At 44.9% G+C, this 15,871-nt stretch overlaps 1 protein-coding gene across 3 annotated transcripts in view; it reads left to right on the top strand.

Moving 5' to 3' along the window:
- Positions 1–15,871, top strand: part of LOC143770113 (L-threonine ammonia-lyase-like) — a 441,011-nt gene that overhangs the window by 372,007 nt on the left and 53,133 nt on the right. For all 3 annotated transcript variants that reach the window (XM_077259383.1, XM_077259382.1, XM_077259381.1), the window contains one exon: positions 4,105–4,162. In XM_077259383.1, coding sequence (XP_077115498.1) covers positions 4,105–4,162 — 58 coding nt within the window. The remainder of the gene's footprint in view (positions 1–4,104; positions 4,163–15,871) is intronic.

The following is a 15,871-nucleotide window of genomic DNA, read 5'->3' as shown; positions in this document are numbered from 1 at the left end:
GGCATGAACTGTCTCTCCATGCCTTGGAGGTCCTGGCCTGCTCTGCCGCTAGCGTTTTGTCAAGAGTGGGTTTTTAGTGCCGCTGGTGGAATTATCACATATAAGCGCATTCACCTGACAACGGAAAATGCAGACAAGCTGACTGAATGAACAAGGGCTGGATTGGGCCAGACTTCAACTACACCACCTCTTCACACCCACAAATGGGTATGCGCTTCCTGATTTTGGCTATCTGATGTACTTCTCTTCCTTGTCCTCATGCTCATCATCCACCACCACTAGAACACCAGGGTGAACGTATTCTATGCTGCTACAGCCAGTCAAATTTTTGGCAAGGGTGTTTATGATCCCCATAAAAAAAAATTTTTAAATGTATGTTTGTCAGCCCATACACAGTGTATGGGCATTACAAGTCTAGGAGACCAGCTCCTTTAAATTGGGCCTATTTTTTAATGAGGCTTTCCTCCACGTCTCATCATCCACCACCACTAGATCACCAGGGTTAACGTGTTCCGTGCTGCTACAGCCACTCTAGTCTTTTGCAAAGGTGTTTATGATGCCCGTAAACAATTTTTTTTTTTAAATTTACCCCGCCCATGGGGAAATGCTTGTCAGCCCATACATGTATGGGTATTCCAAGTCTAGGAGACCCGCTCCTTTAAATTGGGCCTATTTTTTAATGAGCCCTTCCTTCACGTCTCATCATCCACCGCCACTAGATCACCAGGGTTAACGTTTTCCGTGCTGCTACAGCCACTCTTGTTTTTTGCAAGGGTGTTTATGATGCCCGCAAACAATTTTTTTTTTTTTTTAAATTGATCCCCCATGAGGAAATGTTTGTCAGCCCATACACTTAGTGTATGGGCATTCCAAGTCTAGTAGACTCGCTCCTTTAAATTGGGCCTATTTTTTAATGAGGCCTTCCTCCACGTCTCATCATCCACCGCCAACAGATTACCAGGGTTAACGTGTTCCGTGCTAGTACAGCCACTCTTGTTTTTTGCAAGGGTGTTAATGATGCCTGTAAACATTTTTTTTTTAAATTGACCCCCCATGGGGAAATGTTTGTCTGTCAGCACATACATTTAATGTATGGGCATTCCAAGTCTAGTAAACCGGCTCCTTTAAATTGTGCCTATTTTTTAATGAGGCCTTCCTCCACGTCTCATCATCCACCGCCACTAGATCACCAGGGTTAATGTGTTCCGTGCTGCTACAGCCACTCTAGTTTTTTGCAAGCGTGTTTATGATGCCCGTAAACAGTTTGTTTTTTTAAATTGACCCCCACATGGGGAAACGTTTGTCTGTCAGCCTATACACTTAATGTATGGGCATTCCAAGTCTAGGAGACCTGCTCCTTTAAATTGGACCTATTTTTTGATGAGGCCTTCCTCAACGTCTCATCATCCACCGCCACTAGATTACCAAGGTTAACGTGTTCCATGCTGCTACAGCCTCTGTAGTTTTTTGCAAGGGTGTCTATGATGCCGTAAACAATTTAAAAAAAAAATTGGATCCCCATGGGGAAATGTTTGTCAGCCCATACACTTAGTATATAGGCATTCCAAGTCTAGGGACCCGCTCCTTTAAATTGGACCTATTTTTAATGAGGCTTTCCTCCACGTCTCATCATCCACCTCCTGTTAGATCACCAGAGTTAATGTGTTCTGTGCTGCTACTGCCACTCTAGTTTTTTTGCAAGGGTATTTATGATGCCCGTAATAAAAATATTTACACAGTATGTTGATGTGTACCCCCCAGGAGAAAATGTTTGTCAGCTCATACACTTATTGCATGGGCATTACGAGTTTAGGAGACCCGCTCCTTTGTAATGGGACAGTTTTTTTTTATGAGGCCTTCCTCCATGTTTCTTCCAAGAGGGGATTGGGGTGCGTGCAAATTTGGGTCAAGGAGGCCCTTGCATTCAATGCATAAGGAAACAGTATGGGAGTACAAAATGAATAATGTGAAGTGAGTTTTCCTGTGCCCATCCAGTACCTGGGTTCAAAGGTTTATTGGGGTGCATATGACTTGATAGCATGACAGGCTTTGTAGTCAATGCAACATTTTTTTAGGAAGCCCTCCTGTACCTCTCGTGAAAGGGATATTGGGGTGCGTCATAATTCTTGGCAGCCCTGCCACTCACTGCATAGGCAATAACAGCATAGGGGACACACTGTTTAATAATAGTCCTTTAAGAATATTATTGCTGCCTGATGCCCCTCTAAAAATAGGCTTTGTGACTTTGAGTCCCTCCTTCATAAAGGAAACAAGATGTGTCTGCTTATGTGTCACACACCACATGGCCAGCTAAGGGTTGTTAAATGCTACAATGACATTTCCCAGTGAGTGCATTTGTATTGGTTGAAAGCAATGTTAAAGATGAAAAATGCATCAAAAACGCTGCCTGTGAACATAGCCCAAGTGGTGGAGGAACATTTTGGTCTGGGGTTATTTATTTTGCCTGATATGCAAGTTATTACCCTGGAAAGGATGTTCCTTAACATATTTCCCAGCAAAATCCATTTGAGTTTCGGTTTTGTATGTTTTTTGGTACATCTGTAAAAATGGCGTGAAACTCTGACAACGTGGTTTACAGCTGTGACCTGGGAGTCAGGAATGCTTCCAGGAGGGATCGCCATGATGTTCCTGTGTCATTTAAGCAGTGATTCCATCATTTTCAGACGTTTTTAGACCTTAAAAAGACCCCCGGGGGGATCTGATAAAAATGCTCGTGTCTCCCATAGACTTAGATTTGGCTCGTTGTTCTGTCCGAGTACCCAAGTTCCAATTTGCTGGACCCGAGCAACGATCACCCGAGCATTTTAGTGCTCGCTCATTACTAATGGTGAGAACTAGGGTTGAGCGAAACGGATTGTCCATTTTCATAAGTCGCCAACTTTTGGTAAAGTCGGCGTCTCATGAAACCCGACCCGATCCCTGTGTGGGGTCGGCCATGCGGTACGCGATCTTGGCGCTAAAGTCGCGTTTCGTATGACGCGTTTAGCGCCATTTTTTCAGCCAATGAAGGAGCGTGGGCAGAATGATGACATAGGGGTTAGGGCGTGCACGCCTATCATCATTTTATCGCTTGTGCGCAGTAGCGATTTGGAATGTGTAAAACGAAATTCTCTGTGCTGGGACGGAGGAGGAGGAGGAGGAGGAGGAGGAGGAGGAGGAAAAAAAAAATAAAATACCCATTGACGTGCATAGGGTTTCGTGTTGCGGCCGATCCTCGACTTTGCGTAGTAATCGGCCGATTTCGCCCGACTCGACTTTTCCAACAGTCGGGTTTCGCGAAACATGACTCGACCCTAAAAAAGTCAAGGTCGCTCAACCCTAGTGAGAACTTTTGCAGATATTGTAGCTAAGGATCATGAAAAGGAGATGGTGCAAATAAGCGCCAAGACTCCAGTACCTGGTGGTGAGGGTGTTAATTATCAAAAAAAAGGAGCCTTATTTTAATCTTGAGTATTGGGACCCTCACCATGATGTACACCCAGCTCATAATAGGCAATAAGGCAAATTAAAGAGTTAAATTTCACATTATATTACATATTTTTTATGCTTTTGTTATATTCAATGTTCCTATAACACAGTTAGTGGAATGTTAAATTTGGAAAATTCATTAGGAACTCAAATTTAAGAAAGAAAAAATCATCCTAAGATCCGGATGCGCTGAATGCCTTGTGGTGGGTATAGCTGCCAGCGCGGCACTTCTGCCAGATTGCTCATGCACACTCAATAAAATAGTTGGCTAATTTCTTCCTTGATTTGTTTTCAGTAAAAGTTTTAAAGGCAACCGCCTGATAGCAGAATCATGCTGTCCGAACCACGAGCATCATGAATCCGACACTGGCTGCACAATTACAGTCCGGCACTGTAGTGTATGCTTTACTTTCAAACAATGTAGCATTTCAGAGTGAACAAACTTTGGAAAGCTGGTCGGGGACGACGTGCCGCACACTTTCCCTTTACAGCACTATCAGATAAATGTGTTAGGATGTGTCTTATGGTCCTTCGTTGTCATATTGCTTTTTATTGCTTGTAAAGACAAGTTAATTCTACATTAAGAGTGTTCTTAGTATGGTCTGTTGGTTTCAGGGTGCTGGATATGCAGAAAGAAAACGTCTTCTTGATCAATGACTTATTCTCATTGGAGGTACGCTCTCCTGTCACATGTTTTGACTCTATGCTGTGTTGTTATTAGACATGCAATAGATCACCCTTATCACACTTTATATTGCCTCATACATCACAACAGCCATGTGATACACATTTGCCACTATATGGTGATAGTGCAACTTTTCTGTCAAGTAAACATTTTTCTTTGCAAAATACTAAAAATGAGTTAAAAACAAGAAGCAATACTTGATCTGGTTCAACCCACACCATGAATGATCCTCCCCACTGGGTACTGTGTCCCCTGATATTGCAGGGCATCGTGAGACTATTGCAGTCAATTAGTTGCCGCTGATTGGCTGTTGCCTTCACGTTTTGTCACCGTGCTTCTTTGAAGATAGTTCCGAAGTCTCGCGAGATTTGTGAAATCCCGCCCCGCAGTGTGAATGCATCAAAACACACTGCAGGGTGGGATCTGGGGCCTCGGCTACACGAAGGCGCCAGTGACATCACGACAGAGAGGAGGCGGCGCCCGGAAGACACAGGGGGATGATTGACATCTCGGAGGCGGCTCACATTGGGGGAGAAGACATACACTACCGTTCAAAAGTTTAGAGTCACCCAATTTTGTGTTTTTCATGAAAACTCATATTTTTATTAATCAAATGAGTTGCCAAATAAATTGAAAATCTAGTCCAGACATTGACAAGGTTCGAAAAAAAGAATGCTCCCTTTGCAGCAATTACAGCATTGCAGACCTTTGGTATTCTAGCAGTTAATTTGCTGAGGTAATCTGGAGAAATTTCACCCCATGCTTCCAGAAGCCCCTCCGACAAGTTGGTTTGCCTTGATTTGCACTTTTTGTGTACCGTACGGTCAAACTGCACCCACAACAGCTCAATGGGGCTGAGATCTGGTGACAGCGCTGGCCACTCCATTACAGATAGAATACCAGCTGCCTGCTTCTTCCCTAAATAGTTCTTGCATAATTTGGAGGTGTGGTTTTTGTCATTGTCCTGTTGTAGGATGAAATTGGGTCCAATCAAGCGCTGTCCACAGGGTATGTCATGGCGTTGCAAAATGGAGTGATAGCCTTCCTCATTCAAAATCCCTATTACCTTGTACAAATCTCCCTCTTTACCAGCACCAAAGCAACCCCAGACCATCACATTACCTCCACCATGACAGATGGCGTCAGGCACTCTTCCAGCATCTTTTCAGTTGTTCTGCGTCTCACAAAGGTTCTTCTGTGTGATCCAAACACCTCAAACTTGGATTCGTCTGTCCATAATACTTTTTTCCAATCTTCCTCTGCCCAATGTCTGTGTTCTTTTGCCCATATTAATCTTTTCCTTTTATTAACCAGTCTCAAATATGGCTTTTTCTTTGCCACTCTGCCCTGAAGGCCAGCATCCCGGAGTCGCCTCTTCACTGTAAACGTTGACACTGGCATTTTGCGTGTACTATTTAATGAGGCAGTTGAGGACCTGTGAAGCATTGATTTCTCAAACTACAGACTCTAATGTACTTGTCTTGTTGCTCAGTTGTGCAGCGGGAATCTCACTTCTCTTTCTACTCTGGTTAGAGCCTGTTTGTGCTCTCCTCTGTAGGGAGTAGTACATACCGTTGTAGGAAATCTTCAGTTTCTGGGCAATTTCTTGCATGGAATAGCCTTCATTTCTAAGAACAAGAATAGACTGTCGAGTTTCACATAAAAGTTCTTTTTTTCTGACCATTTTGAGAGTTTAATGCAACCAACAAATGTAATGCTCCAGATTCTCAACTAGCTCAAAGGGAGGTCAGGTTTATAGGTTCTCTAATCAGCCAAACTGTTTTCAGCTGTGCTAACATACTTGCACAAGGGTTTTCAAGGGTATTCTAATTATCCATTAGCCTTCTTACACAGTTGGCAAACACAAAGTGCCATAAGAACACTGGAGTGATGGTTGTTGGAAATGGGCCTCTATACACCTATAAAAATATTGCATAACAAACCAGACGTTTGCAGCTAGAATAGTTATTTACCACATTAATAATGTATAGAGAGTATTTCTGAATCATTTAATGTTAGCTTCACTGGAAAAAACTGTGCTTTTCATTCAAAAATAAGGAAATTTGTAAGTGACCCTAAACTTTTGAATAGTACCTCCAGGACTCAATAGAGGTATGGCATGATATTTATAAAAGTGATTATTTCAGCATTCCTAGGGATGATAAACATAAGAGCCACCTTCACAGAATGCAGCCTTAATGTTGGTGAAGGTGGCTCTTTTACTTAAAAACGCCCTGAGGGGTGACAGGTTCCCTTTAAGGCTGTAATGGGTCTCATTAGCCCCAGAAGTAGCCTTCTGCTATCAGCTTCAAAGAAATCTTGCAATAAGTTAAGATTTCTGCCACTGTTCCACATTGCACACTGAGTGCCAGGTATCTGAGAAGAGAGAACACAGAAGCTGTGAAGACTTCTCCAGTCTTTTCTTAAAGGTATCCGACAGTCTCTGACAGAGACGATTCGAGCAGCTGCCTACAACTTGCCACACAAATACACCATGGATTGTACTTTGGGGACCTAAACCACCCTGTGCATACTTATGGGTTTTAACCAGTAAAAAAGCTTGTCCAATGAAGACAAAACCTGTCCGTATGTCTATCAAGATATTTGGACATCATAATAATAGGTCCAGAGAATATGGTATATGTATCCTATAGTCGCCATGTAGATGAATGACCAGTCATGAGGAACCATCCTGATGAAAGAAACTGAACACACAAGTGAAAATGTAAGTACAACTTACTGGCGAATAGCAAATGTGGTGCCAATATTCAAAAAGGGGACAAAAACTGAACTCGGAAATTATAGGCCAGTAAGCTTAACCTCTACTGTGGGTAAAATCCTGGAGGGTATTCTAAGTGATGCTATACTGGAGTATCTGAAGAAGAATAACCTCATGACCCAATATCAGCAAGGGTTTACTAGGGACCGTTCCTGTCAGAGTAATTTGATCAATTTCTATTAAGAGGTAAATTCCGGACTGGACCAAGGGAACCCAGTAGATGTAGTGTATATGGACTTTTCAAAAGCTTTTGATACAGTGCCACACAAAAGGTTAATACATAAAATGAGAATAATGGGGATAGGGGAAAATATGTGTAAGTGGGTTAAGAGCTGGCTCAGGGATAGGAAACAAAGGGTGGTTATTAATGGAGCACACTCGGACTGGGTCGCGGTTAGCAGTGGGGTACCACAGGGGTCAGTATTGGGCCCTCTTCTTTTTAACATATTTATTAATGACCTTGTAGGGGGCATACAGAGTAGAATTTCAATATTTGCAGATGACACTAAACTCTGCAGGGTAATCAATACAGTGGAGGACAATTTTATATTACAGGATGATTTATGTAAACTAGAAGCCTGGGCTGATAAATGGCAAATGAGCTTTAATGGGGATAAATGTAAGGTCATGCACTTGGGTAGAAGTAATAAGATGTACAGTATAACTATGTGCTTAATTGTAAAACACTGGGAAAAACCGTCAATGAAAAAGACCTGGGTGTATGGGTGGATGACAAACTCACATTTAGTGGCCAGTGTCAGGCAGCTGCTACAAAGGCAAATAAAATAATGGGATGCATTAAAAGAGGCATAGATGCTCATGAGGAGAACATAATTTTACCTCTATACAAGTCACTAGTTCTGGTCTCCGGTGTATAAGAAAGACATAGCTGAACTAGAGTGGGTGCAGAGAAGAGCGACCAAGGTTATTAGGGGACTGGGGGGTCTGCAATACCAAGATGGGTTATTACACTTGGGGCTATTTAGTTTGGAAAAACGAAGGCTAAGGGGTGATCTTATGTTAATGTATAAATATATGAGGGGACAGTACAAAGACCTTTCTGATGATCTTTTTAATCATAGACCTGAGCAAGGGACAAGGGGGCATCCTCTACATCTGGAGGAAAGAAGGTTTAAGCTTAATAACAGACGCGGATTCTTTACTGTAAGAGCAGTGAGACTATGGAACTCTGCCATATGATGTTGTAATGAGTGATTCATTACTAAAATTTAAGAGGGGACTGAATGCCTTTCTTGAAAAGTATAATGTTACAGGGTATATACACTAGATTCCTTGATAGGGAGTTGATCCAGGGAACTAGTGTGATTGCCGTATGTGGAGTCGGGAAGGAATTTTTTTTTTTTTAGGTTAGGCTATAGGTTGAACTAGATGGACTTCAAGTCTTCCTTCAACCTTAATAACTATGTTACTAAGAAGGGAGATGCTACAGAATGCTGCAAAGGGACAGGGAGCAAGTAATCCAATCAAAGCAGCCCACCGCTCATTTTAGGAAGTAAAAGCAGTGACATGAAAACAGCATCTGCCATTACAAACTATGCTCCTTTTTCCTATGCACCAGTATTGATTTTCCCCCATGTCCCAAATGAGAGCATTGTTCTCTTTTGCTTTGTGTTTATTGGAGAAACTTGTGTTCATAGGAAATAGCCAGATGTGCTTCTCTCACTTATCCACCACTGCCAAATCATGAATCACAAAGGCTCTGCACATTCCTGGCTTGGAACCCTTACACTTTCTGTCTTGTTTTCCCTACAGATGTGGAATTTTCTCTTGTAATTCACAAATGGTTCCCATTAATGTAACCAAAATAAACAACGATCTTAACCCCTCCAGTTCTGGTCCCACAATCTTCACCACTGCAGATATTAATTAACAAGCGATGCAGGAGAACAGTAGAAATAGATTGTCGATGTGTAATAATGCTAACCATTATTTTTACTGCTGGGTATTTTCCCATCATGAAGATTTTTGTCATAATATAGGAATATTAGAATAAGCCTTCCTTAAAGGGGCTCTCTTTCTACAGTACCTGGATGAGGAAACTTCTAGTTTTATGCGTGTAAATTAAAAACGTATGTATTATTTAAGTACTTTATATTTGGAATAAGAGTTGATGATAAAAGGGGGTACAAAGGCAGCAGTCATATCCGAGCCCTGATGCCTAAGGGAAACCAATGGTTCTCTGCCGCATAAAAACACAAAAAATGACAAAGAAAATCCAATTCATGGTCAAAGAGTGAGTAGATCGATAAAAAATATACACCAAGCATACTGTAGTGGCAATATAGGTAACCTTTTTTAGAACACCCGTTGGAGTGCAGTGGGATTGCAGAAGAACATGCACCACACTTAATGGACATCATAAGAACAGGATATAATAAAGTATATACAGAGGGACCTGTTTCATGCATGTATAACTATAAGCCATATAACAACTTAACCACATGCTGGAGTGAAAAAACACAGATTGCATATACAGTATGTGAGTCGCCCACCAGGGCAATGGGGACACTCGGTACTGGGTCTGGTCGCACTTACAGGGGATGTCACGGTGGCTGCGACCCGGTCCGTGGCCCTGGACACTCAATTAAAGGGGAAAGGTCTTTAAGGGGTATTTTGGAATAAAGTCTATTTGTGACGCCACCTGTGGTTCTCGGTCAGAGGGGACTGATGCTGCTTAAAGGGGTCCTCTGGGGTGATGTTGCAGCAAGATGGTGACGCTTTCCACAGGTGAAGCGGGGTCCCCAGGGCTCCCAAGGTGTATGGTAAGGATGGTGGGTTGCCGGTAAATAACGGAGGACACAGGGTTGCAGTCTTTACCTGGTTTACTGAAGTAGTAGTCAGTCTCAGTCCAGGGTACCGGCAACAGGTGCAGAAGGAGTCCAGGCAGCCCGAAAACAAGTAGAAATCCCCTTGGCAGGTCAGGTTGGGAGCCTTCCACTATGTGCTGGTTTTCTGGTCTCTTGCTACCTGTAGTTTGCTGGCAAGGTACCCCCTTCTCTCTCCTTTTCTGGGACAGTACCTGCATGGTAGGCCACTTGAGCTGTTCTCTTGGGGTCTCTGACACGGTGACTCAGGCTCTAACTGTAGCTGTACATCAGGTTTAGTATGGGCAATTTACATATAGTCCTATACCCTCCAGTTCTATTGTGGACCTTGCAGTTATCCACAATCACGGGCTTCCGGTACCCGGTTTCTGCACTCTGGCTCACAGGAGGTCCAATCGCCGCCTCCTAGAGCTCCTAATCACTTCTCTTACCTTCTTTTCCTGTCTCTTGTCTCACACAGACTGAACTAACTCCTCCTCCAGACAAGGATCTTTATTAAGGGAAGTTCCCCTAAAACAGGGTTTTGAGCTCCCCCTTCTGGCCTGGAGTTAGAATGTGTTGTGTGTACAGCTTACCTGCCAAAGGGATCCCACTTGTTTCCAGGCATGGCACTAGCCTCCCCAAGAGGAAGGCAGCACCACTGTGGTACCTGAACTCTTGGGGTGCCACATTCCCCCTGTTAAATCCAGTACTCCCGGACTGGGAAAAGAAACATAAACATACAGGTTAATTAGTGCAAAACATTTTGAAATACATTTGAACAGGTATAAACTCTTTCTTCCCTTACAGGAGGCACTTTTGGTTTTAACATTGCAAACATATTTACAGAATACAACTGGTCTTATTCCAGGATGTCCTTGTTCATAATTAACAGTACCGATGAGAGGGACCCATCATAAACCCCCAATGTAGTCTTTGTGCACTCTTCAAGGCATATCCAGACCCGGTGTTCAGACACACCAGATGGTTTTCTGCTTCAGGTCTGTGAAGAAACAAGGCCCTACCCACGCCGGCAAAGTGGGTAGAATCAGGTTGCACCCTGAGGGTGCCAAATATGTACAGTGACATTTTTGGGGTAATTCACTATTGTTCATTTTAAACCTATAATAAACATAAGCAAACATTTTTACAAAGGTAACAGCAATTATTGACATTTTACTAGTCCCTGTAACAAGCTGGTATTTGACCTCTGATACTACGGGTTGACCTACGCAGTACAGGGATTGATAGTGACCTAACGGGATTCACTGTTCTCGCTACCACTGGTGTAGTGCACTCTCTTACGGCTACACTTCTGGTGAGTCTACGTATCACAGGTACACTAGACTTCTGGGACTACTTCTACTCACTGTGGGCATGACAGATCCACCGATAGCAGGGGGTGGACTCTCTGGTTCCACTGCTGGTGTGACGTCTGTTGCTTGAGCCCGCTGTTGTAGAGTCTCTTCTGGTTCAGGATGGTTTTGGATCATATTTTGTTCTGGTATTTCCAATAGGGGAAAAGTCAAGACAGGCACCCCTATGGCTTAATGTACTTGAGTCCAAGACTGGGGAAAATCTCCAACAACAGTATGGATTCTCTTTTCCTCTTCTTCCATAGGTTGAGAAGTACCTGGATCTTTTTCCTTGTCTCTCAGTTTGTCAGGGTATATTTTAAGATGATCCCTTGATACCGCAGTTGAGGTTTCTCCTCCATCTTTGCTTATAAGACACACTTTAGTATTGTCAAAGTTTTATGGTAAGATGGTATATGGTTCTGCTTCCCACTGGTCATCGAGTTTGTGCATTCTTCTTTTTCGCTTTAGCACTTGTTCGCCTAGTGACAAAGGAATTGAAGGGGCACTTGATTGTAGTTTATCTCTTGTTTTTGTCTTGCCTGAGACAAGCTTCTTTCTACACATTCTTATACTTGGTGGTATTTCTGTTGTCGCTCAGTATCCCAATCCGTATCTGGTAATGTTGCTTCTGGTGTGAGGACTCCCATTTCAAGATCAATAGGTAATTTGCTAGATCTTCCTCTCATCAGATATGCTGGAATGCAGTTGGTGGAATTCACTGGGATGTGATTGTACAGATCTACCAAGTCTGGCAACTTCTCTGGCATAAGTTTCTCTCTTCCAAAGGCAAGGTTTTGTAGTAAGTCGATTACCACTTGGTTCATCTTTTCACACAAACCATTTGTTTGTGGGTGGTACGGTTTTGTTCTTATCTTCTTACATCCGTACAGGCTGCAGAACTACTGGACACTTCCGCTTCAAAGGCTGGTCCTTGGTCAGAGAGTACCTTATCAGGGTATCCGTGTAGTCGACAAAAGTGTTGTTGGAAGGCTTTGGTTGCCGTCTTCACTGTCTGGTCCTTAAAGGGAAGCTGTCACCCCCCCAGGCGTTGCACGCGCGGGATCTCGGGCCGTGCCTGCACGCAGGCGCAGTAAACAAGACATTAAGTGATGTCAATGGTCGGGAAGCGCGAACTGCGCATGCCCAAGGCAGAATATGACCGTGCAGGCGCCTGGACAACTGAATAACGCCAAGGAGGTGGCGCCCTTCTCGCAGAGTGATGGCTGTGTTGTGTCTGGATGAGGGGGGAAAGACCTGCCCCCCGGACGATTTAATGGTATGAGGGACAAAATTCAAAAGCGATTATTTCTGCAGGGCAACGAACAATAACTAAAAGAGCCACCTTGTCAGAATGCAGCATTAGTGCTACACAAGATGGCTCTTTTAGTTACAAACGCCTGGGGGGTGACAGGTTCCCTTTAACAGGCACGGCTACCAGGAATCTGGAGTAATGGTTTACAATGGTCAGAGCATAGATATAGCCTGACCGGCTTGAAGTTAGCTTCAAATGATCCAGAGCGAACAATTCAAGTGGCTGTTTGGTGACTATGGGCTGTAGGGGAGCCCTCTGGCTGTCACGGTCCCTTCTGCGCAGGTTGCATGGGCCACACTCTTGGCACCACTTCTCAATGGCTTTTCTCATGCCAATCCAATAGAACCTTCCACGGAGTAGGATCTCTAACTTCTTCCATCAGAAGTGTCCTGCTCCATCGTGGTACACTTCCAAGACCATTGGTGCATCTTGTCTTGGGACTACCACCTGCCAGACCAGCTTGTGAGTGTGTGGGCCGACATCCCTCCGGCACAGCTTACCGTCGTAGATAAAAAATTTGCCCTTATCCTTCCACAGCTGTTGAGTCTCTTCTGGAGCATCTGGACCAGGGTGTGAATCTGCTTGCGTCAGCAGCTCTTTGACCAGATGGACCGCTGGGTCACTATCTTGAGTCTCTGCCCATCCACGGTGGGACAATGGGTTCAGCGTGGCTTCTTACTTGTTATTGCGCTTGTTCCTCACATTGATATTGACATTGGTACTTGATGGTGAATTCATAGTTGGACAACCGGGCCATCCATCGCTGCTGCAATGCACCTAGTTTTGCTGTCTGCAGGTGTGTTTGAAGCACTCTGTTAGTGCCCAGACTATGGCGAGGAACTCCAGCTTCAAGGAACTGTAGTTTTTGGGGTTCCTTTCCGTGGGACGAAGCTTCCTGCTGGCATAGGCAATTACTCTTTCTTTGCCTTTCTGCACCTAGGACAACACTGCTCCCAATCCCACGTTGCTGGTGTCCGTGTACAGCACAAATGGTTGGTCATAGTCAGGGTAGGCCAGTACCTCATCTCCCATGAGAGCCAACTTCAACTGAGTGAAGGATCCTTCCAGCCTGTTGTTCCACACAAACGGAGTGCTCTTGCTCTTGGTTTGGCCCACCAACAGGTCTTGCAGGGGCGCAGCTATCTTAGTGAAGTCTTTAATGAACCTTCGGTAGTAGCCTACCAATCCGAGGAACTGCCGGACTTCGTGGATGTTGCTGGGCTTCAGCCAGTCCTTGATCACAGTGACCTTGTCAGGGTCTGGTGCTACTCCTTCAGAGTTTACCACATGGCCCAGGTACTGCACTTTGGGTTTTAACAGGTGACACTTAGATGGCTTTACCTTCAGGCCAAAGTTAGACACCTCGGCCAGGTGTTTCAGGTGGTCTTCATATGTCTTGAGAAGATGATGACTTCATCCAGGTACAACAGGACGGTTTCAAAATTCAGAATGCAGCATTTGTGCTGCACAAGGTGGCTCTTTTAGTTACAAACGCCTGAGGGGGGTGACATGTTCCCTTTAAAGTCACTTAACGTATGGGACTCCCCAAAATATTGTGGAAACCAGGTCGCTCCTGGTATATAGGGCATGAATAGCGGCACTATGGGAGTGGTTACTGCAGCAGGGTCCGGCCGGCTTGTAGGAGCTGCACGTACTGCAGGGCCTGGTGGCATTACTGGACCCATGGCCGCGTCCACCGTGGGGTCCGGGGCATCATGGGGCCTGCGGCTGCCACCGCCAATTCTCCCGGGGCAGACATGTCCCCTTCCCCCTTGCTAACCTTGCAGGGCTGACGTCTTGCCACTGGAGTCTGTAGCGGTTCCTCCTCTGCATGGTCGGGCGCTTCTCCCGGTCCTCCGTCCAGCACTTTTCAATGTTCTCACTTGTGGTGTTGCTGCACGGCATCTTCACTTCTTGCTTTCCTCACAGCGCTGCACGGCACCCTCATCCTCCTTGTGCTCTTTTGGATTGCTCCGCCCATGAAGGTACGCCCTTTCTTCCCCACGTGGCACAGCAATGGCAGCTTCCAAATAAACTGTCACAGTCTCTGGCACACAGTACCTGGCGATGCCAGGGCACGCAATCCTGTTCATGACGCCAAGTTTGAGTCACCCACCAGGGCAATGGGGATACTCAGTACTGGGTCCAGTCACACTTAAAGAGGATGTCACGGTGGCTGCGACCTGGTCCGTGGCCCTGGGCACTCAATCTTAAAGGGGAAAGGTCTTTAAGGGGTATTTTGGAATAAAGTCGATTCCTGACGCATCCTGTGGTTCTCGGTCAGAGGGGACCGATGCTGCTTAAAGGGTCCTCTGGGGTGATGTTGCAGCAAGATGGTGATGCTTCCCACAGGTGAAGCGGGGTCCCCAGGGCTCCCAAGGTGCATGGTAAGGATGGTGGGTTGCCGGTAAATAATGGAGGACACGGGGTTGCAGTCTTTACCTGGTTTACTAAAGTAGTAGTCAGTCTCAGTCCAGGGTACCGGCAACAGGTGCAGAAGGAGTCCAAGCAGCCCGAAAACAAGTAGAAATCCCCTTGGCAGGTCAGGTTGGGAGCCTTCCACTGTGCACTGGTTTTCTTGTCTCTTGCTACCTGTAGTTTGCTGGCAAGGTACCCCTTTCTCTCTCCTGTCCTGGGACAGTACCTTCACGTTAGGCCACTTGAGCTGTTCTCTTGGGGTCTCTGACACGGTGACTCCAGGCTCTAACTGCACTCTGGCTCACAGGAGGTCCAATCGCCGCCTCCTTGAGCTCCTAATGACTCCTCTTAGCTCCTTTCCTGTCTCTTGTCTCACACAGACTGAACTAACTCCTCCTCCAGACCAGGATCATTATTAAGGGAAGTTCCTCTAAAACAGGGTTTTGAGCTCCCCCTTCTGGCCTAGAGTTAGAATGTGTTGTGTGTACAGCTTACCTGCCACTTGTCTCCAGGCATGGCACTACCCTCCCCGAGAGGAAGGCAGCACCACTGTGGTACCCGAACTACTGGGGTGCCACATATGTAACACTTAAAATTACCCAGATATATAAAAATGTAGTCTCAATATGTCTAGAATAATGGGTACATAGTAGTCACTAGATCAGGTATGGCGGAGGTATATGGTAATGTACCTGAAATAGGATCCTGGCTGTAAGAGTAGCTCTCGTTATTTTTGTTATTTATAACGCCCTGTTCTTTATTACATACCGTCCATTCTTGTTAGATATATAACGCAATGACAGCTGATGGAGCATGGTAAAGCTTCTTTTCTAATGGAGGAGCTGATGGACTGGTCTTCTGGTCACCGGCTGCTCCATCAGCCGTCATTTTATATCTAACGAAAGGGCACTGTGAATAACAATAATGAGAATGCGCTATGTAAGAGACAGTAAGCAAGAAAGAGAAGATATGCTATGACCCAGGACCACCAAAATATACACAATA

Source organism: Ranitomeya variabilis, chromosome 4, assembly GCF_051348905.1.
Source record: "Ranitomeya variabilis isolate aRanVar5 chromosome 4, aRanVar5.hap1, whole genome shotgun sequence".
In the NCBI taxonomy this organism is placed as follows: domain Eukaryota; kingdom Metazoa; phylum Chordata; class Amphibia; order Anura; family Dendrobatidae; genus Ranitomeya; species Ranitomeya variabilis.
This window is presented reverse-complemented; position numbering and strand designations above follow the sequence as displayed.